The sequence below is a fragment of the Centroberyx gerrardi genome, chromosome 17 (genome assembly GCF_048128805.1).
Source record: "Centroberyx gerrardi isolate f3 chromosome 17, fCenGer3.hap1.cur.20231027, whole genome shotgun sequence".
In the NCBI taxonomy this organism is placed as follows: Eukaryota; Metazoa; Chordata; class Actinopteri; order Beryciformes; family Berycidae; genus Centroberyx; species Centroberyx gerrardi.
In genome coordinates, this window is record NC_136013.1 from 9,170,030 (window position 1) to 9,182,658 (window position 12,629).

At 45.0% G+C, this 12,629-nt stretch overlaps 1 protein-coding gene across 1 annotated transcript; it reads right to left on the minus strand.

The window, feature by feature from the left end:
- Positions 1–669: 669 nt before the first annotated feature.
- LOC139924785 (SLIT and NTRK-like protein 3) lies at positions 670–12,205 on the minus strand. The gene is made up of 6 exons (XM_071915933.2): positions 11,990–12,205; positions 11,505–11,756; positions 11,110–11,225; positions 9,901–10,830; positions 8,179–8,398; positions 670–1,815 (listed from the first exon to the last, which is right to left on the minus strand). The coding sequence occupies exons 1-6, from the start codon at positions 12,203–12,205 to the stop codon at positions 670–672; spliced, it is 2,880 nt and encodes a 959-aa protein (XP_071772034.1).
- Positions 12,206–12,629: the final 424 nt, after the last annotated feature.

Sequence of the window (12,629 nt, forward strand, 5' to 3'; positions counted from 1 at the left end):
ATAAGCATTGACCACACTGCTGGCTGTTCGTTGCTAAGGCACTTGGCTGTTTTCGGTCGTTTCTCTCCCGCTCTCTGTGTCTCTGTCTTTTCTCCATCTATGTGTCCGTCCGTCCGTCTGTCTGTCCGTCCAGCTCACTCCACACCTTCCAGGCGTCACAGTTTATGACTCTGTGTTTGATGTTTTTCAATGAGAGCAAGAGCTGGTGTGTTTCACCTCCACGCAGATCTTTGAGAGTGATAATATGAACACTGACGCCCACCACGTTGTCTCTCTCTCTCATCGTGGCGCTGGGAGTAGAAAAAAGAGCCCCTGCCTCAGTACTGTACGATAGAGAGGCATAAAGGATGAAAAAATACTGTAGTAGCTGCAGCTGACGTTTTGCCTCCAGGCAGAGATCTGGGATCAGCTAATCCTTGCCAAATCCTGACCTGTAAGCCAATAGTGGGAAAGTACAAAACTGACCTCAGCTCGTTATCCAGGAATAAACATACTGTGTATTGTAGTCCCGCTCCCCCACAGGCTCCTCTCAAAGCCATGCCAGCCTCTGTACAGGAGTCATTGTTACTGGATGATTCATCGCCAGAGAGGGAGATGATGAGGAGACAGAAGAAGAGGGTAGCAGGAGGAGGAGGAGGAGGAGGAGGAAGAGGAGGAGGAGGAGGAGTGTTAAAACTGGTAAGACCGGTCCAGTACCTCCATGTAGTCTGGTGTGGTCCTCAGTCTGGCTCTCTGCTCTCCTGCTGCCTGCTCACTCTGGCTGCTATTACCGCTGCCTGTTGCGGAGCTGGCTGTGGTGACCACCAGCGTTTGGTCGGGCCTGGCGTCCTGCTTGGGGTCCGGGGGGTGGGGGTAGCGGGGCGGGGGCCGCGTGTACCTGTCTGGCAGGTCTCTGAACTCGGGGGCGGGGATTCTGAAGAGGCAGTCCACCAGTTCTACCTTAGGGGTGGGGCCTTGGCTGTCGATGACCGTGGGGCAGAGGATTCCGTTTCCGTGGAGGCCGGCGAGGGGTCCCATCGCCCCGGCAACTGTGCTGATGGGTGATGACGTCACCTCCAGAGTCCACTCCCTCTCCTTCTCCGCCGCAGAGCAATAACCTCCCTCGCTCTCTTTAGCACCTGCAAACTGCTGCTGCGGCTGCTGCTGCGGTTGTCGTTGTTTTACCACGGCGTCCTGCTCTTCTTTGTAGACGGGGCTGCTACACATGTGCGGGGCTGAAGGGGCGTCGGGGCCTTTAGAGGCCGGCTCCGGGGGCAGGATGGTGTCGTAGACGTGGTTGTGCTCCGGCGGAGGGAGAGGGGGCGTCTCCGGGAGGCCGTGGTGGTGGTGATGGTGGTGGTGCGTCTGCTCGGTGAAGATCCCGCACTCCATCTGGATGCCGGCCAAGTCTACCTCCCCCTGGCGACGGAACGGCAGTTTGTCCCTCCTCCTCAGGGCGTAGGCGATCAGCGCCGCTGCCGCGAAGAACGCCGAGACAAACAACACCAGCAGGCTGAGCACCAACACCGACAGAGGGATGGAGTCCTTCCCCGGAGGAATCAGGGGGCCCAGTCCTGAGCCGGGGTAGCCGACCGAGACACCTCCGTCTGGGGCTGTGGAGGTGGCTGTCTGCCCCTCCTGCTCTTGGTCCTCCTGGGGCTCCAGCTCTGGGCAGAGCAGCTCCATGGAGAGAGCGCGGAGGTCGATGCCTTTGGTCTTTTCAGGGGAATGGCAGACCACCTCTCCCACCACCACCACAGCACTCAGCCCCTCCAGCCAACGCTTCAGAGGAGCCGCTTCACAGTTACACTCCCACGGGTTTTGCTGCAGGTCCACCTGGAGAGACAGAGAACACCACAGTGTGTCGGTGTGTAATAGAAACGAATTACTGCCCTGCTACGAGATGAAAATTCATGAATCACTTTGTCAAATGTAAACAAAAAATAGATACTGCTGGAGACATCCTTGTGCTCTGTATTAGTAACTTGGAAACTGTCACTTTTGTTGAAGAATAAACCAATAGCTTGCACTCTAATGAGATGGCAACAAGAAAAATCATGTTTTCTCTGTTGCCTTTGCCTTTCACAAACAAGGACATACCATACGGGAAATACGATTTTTGAGGATTAGCTAGTAGAATGCTGTAGCCTACATGTCTCCATGATGACAAGCGTCTCTAAAATGTGTTTTGAAATATGCAGGTGATGTACAGTATTGACTAAAGTTGCATATAATAATGCAATAATGGAATACTACCCAGTTATAAAGTCAATGTCATGAAAACATATTAGTTATGCATTTGCTGAATGGCTGCGCAAAGACACATTATAACAGTAGAGTGAGGTACTGAAATCATAGAGCGGGTCAAGAGCCTGTCCTGCTGCCTGTCCCGCCCACTCACACTGTGCCCTCCTTGAACATGTTCGCATATGTACTGCAGGTTTTATATGAAGACTTCAGTTCACAATAACGTTCAGTTTACATAAGTGGTTATTCATAAAACTCACCAGCAGGGTTAGTGTGACATTATGGGCTGAGACCGCCACAGTGTTTTCTTTTTTATCAATACACAGGATGTGATGTAACAATCCCTTGTGCAATAATCCAGCAGGGATGTACATAAATCCATTTTCTCATTGCCGACTATTCAGTGCGTGGTCTAAACAATATTTGTTTATTGTATTGAGTGTGCCACGCTTTATAATGGCTAAAGCAGATTATGGACAAAAAGAATCACTTACATCACTTTCTGCTCTCTATAGTACTGATCCGTTGCATATCTTTAGCAATGATATTGGCAATGAAGGCAGAGCTTCTCTCAGTTCGGTCTCTGTCACGCTTCCAAGGAGCTTGCACAAATGTTGTCATGCTAATTTGGCTAGCCCATCTTCTTCGCTTGCAGAAATAGCTGGATGCTTTTTGAGATGATTCAGCATTGTTGTTGCAGAGCCATGGTACAACAACTCAATTCCACATACCTTACACTGAACAAGATGGTCCTTTACCTTCTGAAGTTTGCCCATGTGTGGCTTTGATAATGACATAATTGCTACTGGAGGATGAGTACAAACAATGCCAGAGAGCGTGGAGTTTTTTTTTAAAAATGAAACCAGAAGCCCAGTAGTGGCTGGTCCTCGGCGATAGCTTTTATTCAGTTTGAGCACTACATAGTTAGTTCCACTCTATTAAAGGTCCATTCCATTGAAAAATGCAATTTTCCAGCTTTCTGCGTGGTAATGAGGCATTTGGACTATAAATTGGTGTGAATGAATATTGAAAATCGGGGTTTGTGAAATTTTAAATAAACATTGTATGACCAAAACCTCAGCATTGTATGTAAGTACTGTGTGACCAAGACATTGTATTTTACGTCAAGAATTACAGTAAATATCACTGGTTGCAGTTTTTGTCCCGACTATCCTACTCCTGGGAAACGCACCACCCTCCTTCTCACTGTGCGAGTGTAACCGGTCTGACTAACTATTATTAGTATTATACATCGCTGTATGATACCAGGGCGTCAACCTGCACGAAACCAACAACACTCTGTGGGTTTGCCAAGTTTGACACCTGATTTCATTCCTTCATTCAACTACCTGCAAGTAGCCACCTCTTTTTATTCACAGGTAGTGTTTGCTTTCATACTGATCCCATGGGCTGTGTCCCCTCTCATGTGCTAGCATCTGTCCAACATGTCCAACATTGTTTAGAATTTATACGCATGGCCACCTAGTGTGTGATTGGCTGTCAACTTGTCAATCAAAGCTTTGTTGTGAACAGGAGTGATACATGCTCAGTTATCAAGACAGGTGCTAGATGTAGTTAAAATGTGGGCACATGAAACCAGTATTTTGTTTATGAAAATGAAGAGAAATTAGTTTTTAGTGAATTTACTGCACTTTTTGGGTGATTTGGCACCTCTCAATGTTTTAGAAAATGTTGAAATCCCTGCAAAGATATATTCAAATATTTGTTTTTTATGACCCATCCCTATAATCCACGGCGAGGATTTATATAGAAGCCCAATTCGGATGTTCAGAGAATGATATGTTTAGCTACAAAGCTAAACTGTCATAAATCTACAGGACTATCAGAGAGGCAGCATCATTCACGAGCCACCTAATCTAAATGTCACAGGGTAGCGTGTGGCTGTGGGTATGTCAGTGGTGTAATCAAGTGGGCACCTCCTATCACCTGTGTGTCATTGAGTTATTCATGAATATGAATTATTGGGTCAGTTTTACGGCTTGTGTTTTGCAGCATCATCCCTCCCTTTTGAACATTTGCATGTTCTGTGAGAAATTCATAAAAGCCACATGGAAAAAAACATACCAAATTCTCTAGTCAGACAGTAGACTGATCTAGTAATAATTCAGGTTTTTGAATAAGAAAAACACTACCTTCACAGTGACAGCATCATTGTGGGTGGCAATTGCCAGACTTTATCCTAAGGGAGTGAATTTGATCTTGTGGTTTTTATCATTATAATGGAGAACAAAGATCAAGCAATAACTGCCCGAAATTTATTTGGGAGCCACATAAAAATCACATCAGGGGAGCATTCAGGATGTTCCAACTAAGCCGTGTGTCTGATAATTGCTCACGCTGACCAAACAGCAGTATCTTGTCTGTCAACAAAATTGCTCCACTTAGTCCCCATATATTTTGTCAATATAAGCAGGTTCGGAAGTTTTGGTGGCAAATGGTATTAGATGCAGGGACTTTGCTGTAGTCTTTAGTGAAATGACGCCCCTGGGTTTAAGTCTGGCAACCCTATCCTTCCTTCCTTATTGATATGTAATATGTAATATGTCCATGTTTTTTTAGTAATACAAAGAACAGAAGTGAAAAGAATGGCATTTGAGGAAAAATCTGCAGCATATGAAAATACAATTGCTGTTTTTTGCGTAATGTCCTTTTCACAGCATGTATTAATAGCCATATAGGCTTATGCAAGATGCCATATATACAGTACTGGGCAACTGAAATGGGTTAAAGGAAAAATAAATCCACTCCCGGATACTGTTACCCTGTTAGATATCATCAGCCTGTGATGTTCAGTGCATTTCAGGAGTTATTTTGTGATGAAGTGCTGTAATTTACTTTTTTGGTGTTCCCTATTTCCCTCAACCTGCCTCGTCTACTTCTACTTCCGTTAGTGATTTCCTGCATTTCCCAGAACGACTTTCAACAACCCCTAGAGAAGAGAGCCTCAACTTGTTGCATGCAGCTGTTGGTTTTATGTGTAGGTGGAGAGAGCGATAGCGATAGTAAGAGCAGGAGAGCAAGAGTTTGCGGTCTACTGAGGCTACTGTCAGTGGAGAACTTCGTATCTCTGCCTCTTCTGTGATGGATTTCTCCCTGTATGATTGTCGAACATGGTGCAACATGGTAAGTGTAGACAGAAGCCCTTGATCTTTTATTCTGAGGGTCTGACACCAAAACCTGACGTTTACCGTTGATGCTTTAGATCGTTGAATTTTCTGCTATCAAACTCCATGGTAGCTGCTGGAAATATCTCAACGTGACGTCACGCTGTCTGTTTTGCCAGTTATCCATGGGAATAAGAAAAACACACCACCAAACAGCAAAATTGGCTCAGAAATGCAAGTTACATCGCCAATAGCTGTTGTTTAACAGTGTTTTGGGAGTATTTTTCCTTTAAAATAGACTTGTATAACATAGTAGACACCTTTCCAAGTTGTAAACAAGGTGTTTGAGAAATTTGTTGTATATTTTTTGTCTTGTACATATGGTATCTGGCACACACCTATATGGCTACAGAAATATGCTCTGAAAAGGACATTTAAAAAGATATCTATGTAACTATATGCACTTCATATTTATTGTAATGATAGCCCTCATTACAATATTTTCATTTGTGGTTATTCTGTACAACCTTATACTAAATGATTCTGCTTTTCCAGAGGTGACAGAATTTCTGCTTTTTTTTGCAGGCAAAATCATTTTACTTCTGTTCTTATTCTGTCTACCTCTAGCTGGCTTGATGCGGCTCACACAGGTGGATAATCAAGGTCAAGGCAAGCCAAGGTGAGATTCAGCTGTGGACAAGTTTCTTTAGGGGTTGGCAACGATGTGCTCTAAATCGTTGTTTTAATTGCCATACATACATAATTGTAGGCTAAACAATATGTCAACTACAGAACATTCTCTTTGCTTTTACTTAAAAAGGCACATGCTTTCTTGAAGAGTAATTTTTTTTGTATCAACTCTGATGTTTGGTTTTATTTTCATAATTTTTCACTGGTTTTCAGGGGGAAGATTAGTTTGTCTATGTGTTATTAATTCACTTGTTTCTACAAAAAATTATAGTCCCAATAGCTAATTTTAATTAGCTAATTTCTTCCTAATTGTGCCATTAGGAAGATATTTCAGTGAATTTCAGTGCATGTCTGGTTCAGTGCATTTCAGTGCGTGTCTGTATAATCCTGTTTTTGGAGATGACAGCGGCTCCAGGCTGCACATGGGCGTGCTTTATGATTAGCAATATGGGCTGGTTGTTCCAGCAGTTGGGGGCTTCACCATGGCTCCACCTGCTTCACCCTTTTACTCTACTGCGCAAACTCTGGCTCAAAAAATACAACATGTCACTGCCCAGAAATCCCACTTTCCGAGCTTCAAACAGGCCAGTAGAAATCACTGTCACTTTGTACATTATTTTCTACAGATTCTTTGCAGCGGTAATGTGGCTTTGTCAAGGTAATGACAGCCCTGGTAAATTTATGAATCCAAATTACTGAGCCGCAGATTTTGCACACTGCAATGCTGTTGCCACTGAGTTTTATGAATACGGCTCATAGTGTATCCCATTTGGTGAATGCCTTTATCCACGGCACCTCACAGAACCATGAGTACATAGTGTATTTTGTTTGGCATTGTTGGCCCCAGTAGGCAGTGTTAGCACCATGGCCTACCCCATGAGCATCACAGGTCCAAAACACGGCAAGGAAACCATGAGCAAAGAGCTTCCCTGCTATTGAAATAATTTTGCTGCGGCCCTTCATTTTGTTTGCCTGCAAAAATGCTCTCTAACATGTCTGTCTTGGACATCACAGGTCTATGACAGCAAACAACCATAATACATTTCTACATGGTTCCTCCAGCTCATAAACCACTTCCCCACTAAGGAATAGCCTCTGAACTGCTAGCCTGACCCTCACTACCTAGGATTAGGAATTTTCACGGAGCAAAGTAAAACGTAAATTTACAATGACATTCAGGCTAATCCACACCCACCTTACCTCATTCCCCTCTGGCTCTCTAAGAAGTGCCTGGTATACTAAACTTGCTGAAGTGGGAGGAGGCAGGATGAAAAAATGTAAAACCTCTGCTTCGGTCCTTATCAGTGTGTTGTGTACAGCACCCATTCACATAATGCAAGGCTACGGCCAGAATGTGCGAGGTAAGGTGTACTAGTAACTGTGAGTTTAAGACTTTATACAGTTTAAGGGCTGTATTTACTTAGAGGTGTGCTAATTACTACCATGCAAAAATGTAATGGGCGCAGCTTTCTCCAGTTTAGCTCTTGATTTATTAAGATCACTTATGCAAATCAAGTCAGTCGCAATTTTCCAATTAGAATACCTGAGGCACAACCATAGTCCCACACGCCGCAGCATCGCTCTCCAAACAATAGACGACGCAGATGAGAGAGCAGACTGTGATTCCCCACTGTAGCTGAGCCGGAGGCCAGGGGATGAGGGGTTGCCAGATGTTTTGTCGATGCAGGTATGGCATGACTCCGCTTGGTCTGAGGTTCCAGTTAGTTTTTTTTATTTCATCAAGCATGTGATAACATAATATGACTTGGCAATCTATAATTTCTTTGTTATTCTTGTTATTGTCTTCCTTATTTTGTCTCTGCCTGTTGTGCCTTTGAGCAAATAACACAGCAGCCATGGCTTTCTCAGGGGGAGAAGTTAGGGCATGCTACGTTAAATACCGTACAAAATTATGCACGTTTTGGTTTAGTAATACAATGGGAATGATCGATTTCAATAATCTCCTCCTCCATTTTTGCGCCCTGCCATTGCCACTACTCAAAACACATATGAATTGGGTCAAACACGCTAAAAGTCTCCAGGTAGCCAGGTATCTACCCCATTTTCATGTGCAAAATGCTTGTGTGCACAGGTTAGTAGATCAGAATCATTAGCGCTACTGTAATAGTGCACCAACCTGTACCAGTCCGGTGAGGTGCTCCAGCACGCCCTCCACAGGGAGCTGGAGGAAGTGGTTGTTTCGCAGATTGAGGCGCGCTAGATTAACTCCAGAGAACACACCCAGAGGGAGGCTCCGCAGCAGGTTGGCATTGAGGAATAACAGCTGGAGGGACGGCATGGAGTCAAAGGCCCCGGGATCCACCTCACGGATCTCGTTGTACTCAAAGTAAAGGTACCTAAGGAGAGGAGAGGACAGCGTTACAGTGTCTGTGTATGCATGCATAGACAGTGAAGAAGGGCTATGGAAATGAGAGGGTAAATGAGGCATGGTTATATCAGAGGAGAATATCACTGAATGTCAGTATTTAGTAATGTCTTTCCTGTGCCCGAAGACAGTTCAATTTGAATGAGCAGCTCAAATGAGTGAGCATTCACTTGTATCCCCTATAATCAGAAATGAGAAACAAGAGTTTGTTCCCGTCCTGATTTTGTGATGCCACACTACTCTTCACAGAGAACGAACTGGACACGACAGAAATCAGCTTTCACTGCTATAAAACAAAACAAAAAAAGAGTGAAAGATTTAATTTGGTGTTCATTTTCACTGTTGGCAGCTCATTGGTTGACTTCAAATGATACTGTGTAATTTTGCATCGATGACACTAGCTACTTCTGCACACTTGTCTTACCACGCCTTATCATCACCTTGTTGTGTTAAGTAAAATGTTAACTTGGAGTTTTGATGCTTTTTCCAATAATAATAATTTTACAGGTTGCTTTCAGTGTGAATTTAAGGGAAGGTTAAGGATTTTAAGAAGCCTTTCCTCGCATGCTAGCCCATATACTTCCATAGCTGCAGTAATGTAAAAAAGGTAAAATAAATAATACAACTGGTTGAAAATGACTTATATACCATTGACTTGCTCTAGTGTCACTACCAAAGAAGAAAGAACAGAAGGTTAACACAAGGACTTTTTTGTCTTCATTGGTGATTAATAGTTCAGTTAATAGTTCAATTAATAGGCCTGTAAAATTTCTGAACCTTTCCATTAAATATAGAGACTTTGGAACCAAGAACAAAAGAGCTAAATCATGTTCTGAATATAAAGGTATAACATAAAATATTATAATATTTCTGTTGTAGAGCACACCTCCTATGAAAGTTGACATATGGTCTTCATCAAACACTGCAATGTTTAATTCATTGAATCAATATCAGTTGAAACAATACAATTACTTACACTAGATATCTGCTATGGTTAGCATACATTATTTGCAGAGGAATTATCTTGGTAAGCCTAATCTCTGACAATGATACATGCATCACTCTGTTTTATAATGGCCTCTTTGCAACAGCACATTCTTGGCATCTCCCAGACATTTCACCATCTTATCAACACCTCTGTATGCAAATATAAAAAGCATTCATTTTCACGTTGTCACTCATACCAGACTCACACCCTAACTGAAGCATGCCATCAGGCAGCGTGACTAACGAATGACACTCCTGGAAAAGAATGGGCACCTCTCATTTCAATCAAAATCTAGCATCATTATAATCAAAATGTTCTGCTCTGTGCTATGCTGTTATTAAAGTGAAATTAATTTCCACATGTTTATGAAACAGATGTCTAAATTTCTAAGCTGAGAGGTGACTTCAGTTTATGGATTTATTTCAAGAGCACTGAAAGCAAAGTGCTTGAAACGCTTTTAGTAACACAAAACTCATAAATCCTACCTTAGGTTCTGAAGCCCCAGGAACATGTCAGGGCTGAGCCTCTCCAGATTGTTCCCATTCAAGTAGAGGCTTCTCAGGCTTGTCAGGCTGGAGAAAGCCCCCTCCTGGAGGTAGGAGATGCGGTTGTTCCCCAGGTGAAGCAGGTCAAGGCTGGAGAAGTTCCAGAAGTCTGAGCGGTAGATCCTCTGGATCAGGTTTCCACTAAGGTACAGTTTGCGCCCATTGAGCGGCCGAGGCGTGAGCTGGGACACGTTGAAGAAGCCGCTCTCCTTGCAGTTGACAGTCAGGCCCAGGTCTGAGATGTGCAGGTTGCAGGTGCAGCCCAGGGGACAGATGATGGGGATGGGGGGCCGTGTCTGGTAGCCAGCCACGGGGGGATTCTGGTTGGGTAGCAGGCTGCGGGGCGTGGGGGGCGTTCTGGAGGGTCGAGGCCTCTTAGTCGGCCTTAGGTGCCTCTCTCTCTCTTTACGCTCTGCTGAGGAAGAGGAGGAGGAAGTGGAGGAGGTATGTGTGTTCTGGCGGGAGCCGTGGACCATGGAAGAGGGTTTAGTTGGCCTGACTCGTCCTGGGTGGGAGTTGGGCTTAGAGTTAGGGGGCAGATGCTGGGGCTGTGACCCGCCTGCTGGGCCAGCTCCCTCTCCCTGTAACTCTTTATCCGGGAGGTCAGCACACAGCTCTTTGCGGGGGATTTCCCTCAGGTCCTTGCCATGAAGGTGGAAGGGGTACTCGCAGGTGACGTCCCCTACTACAGCCGTGTAGGGGATCTGACCCAGCCACTGCTGTAACTGGACCGCTTCACAGCCACAGTTCCAGGGATTCTCCTCCAGCTGTAGCTCCATCAGGGAGCGACCGACATACTCCAGGGTCCCGGCATATGCCAGGCTCTTCAGACGGTTTCCCCGCAGGTCCAGGTGAGTCAGAGACACAGATCTGGAGCAGGAAGAGGGGGGTAGTTGGCTAGGTTACATAAAAGGACAATGTGATAGAAACTGAAAATAAGGTTCACACTTCTCATTGGTGGGAAATTTCTTGTTATTTGATGATTAAGCCATCCTTTCTGGTGTGAAAAGCGTGAGATGGAAAGACTAATTTCATTTGTGTTTTTGCAGAAAAACAGACTGGCCAGTCATTGTATGTGGCATTGTTATTTTTACAGGTGAAGAACCTCCACAATTCAACAGCTTTGCAGTATGATAATCAGATTCTAACCTGAACAGATGAGCAGGCAAGACGGGGATCAGGTTGTCGTTGAGGATGAGAACCCGGAGCTTGTAGAGGAACCTTAGAGCGCCGCTGTCGATACGCTTGATCACGTTGTAGTCCGCCTGCAGGTAGGCAACAGAAAATATGATGAACTACATGTAACTGCTGCAATGGGAAAGTAAATTGAACATAGCAGGAATGATGAGGCAGTAGCCACCTCATTTATTTGAAAAAGAAAGAAAATGCTTTAAAAACACACAGGTCTCAATAAGGCAGATTCATTGAGGCCATCTGGTAATTATTGACCATTACTGTCACAGCAATTCGCAGTAATCTCTGACAATTGGTCAATAATCCCGTCAATCATGGATAATCAACATGGATTATCGTCTCAAGCCTACCTGGAGGTATTCCAGCGCCTCTAAGCCAGAGAATGTATCATTTCGGAACACCTCCAGCTTGTTTTCATGGAGGTACAGGCGTCTCAGTTTGGCCAGCCCGTGGAATGCTCCCACCCGGATGTCCTGGAGTGCATTGTTGCCAAGGTTTATCGCCACTGCGTTGCTAAGGTGCTGAAATCCGTTGCTATAGAGACGCCTCAGAGAGTTCCTCTGGAGGTTGAGTTTGAATGGGCGGACCCACGACTGTGACACCTGAATGATTAATTGGTGGATTGATTGGTTATCTTATTAATTACATGAATATAATAATTAGAAACAACCATAAGCCACATTAGTCACAGGATATTAGACTTAGAGATATGGTATGTTAATGAGATACAGATTACCCACAACCTACACGTTTGAAATAGCACATGCAGTGCAGCAAAGTGCAGTGTGGTCCCGCATACATGGGAGGATAATGAATAGTGATGATACATCAGTACCTGGCTGACATTCGTGAAGCTGCGCCCATCACAGTGCACGTGCAGCACGCCTTCTTTGACCTCACACGTGCACGGCTCGAAGCACGGCTCATCCACTTCCTCCTCGGAGTTGTCCACCAGAGGGGTATGTGTGGAGGTGGGGGTGGGGGTTGGGGTGTGCGAGGCCCGGGACAGACACACACACCCCAGGGCCACTGCCAGAGCGACCCACTGCATCCTCCTGCTTCTCCCTCTCAGCTCAGCAGCCTGGGGCAGCAGCCCGGCATCGACCCTTCACCGCACTGCACAGCACACACATATACATACACAAGCATGAACGCACACACACATACACACACACACACGCGCGCGCGCGCACGCACACACACACACACACACACACACACAAACACACACACACGGTTAAAGCAGTAGAAACATGCAGGGAGACATCGTTAATAACAAAAATCAGTTCAGGATGAATCAGATTCATGATACACTGCAGGCCAACTAAAGCAGACAGAAAATGCAAGTTAAATCACACAGAGAGTGGAATGCCATGGTGAAAGAATTACATTAAATTGGATTAATGATGTATAGGCCAACTGGAGGCCATCGGACACAGGACTATGAGCAGAACCATGGTGAACACATATGCAGG

Coding starts and splice junctions, on each gene's coding strand:
- LOC139924785 (XM_071915933.2), bottom strand. CDS start 12,205: ATGCAGTGGGTCGCTCTGGCAGTGGCCCTGGGGTGTGTGTGTCTGTCC. Junction 11,757..11,989: donor GCTTCACGAATGTCAGCCAG/GTACTGATGTAT, acceptor TTAATCATTCAG/GTGTCACAGTCGTGGGTCCG. Junction 10,831..11,109: donor TTGCCTGCTCATCTGTTCAG/GTTAGAATCTGA, acceptor TTCCTGCTCCAG/ATCTGTGTCTCTGACTCACC.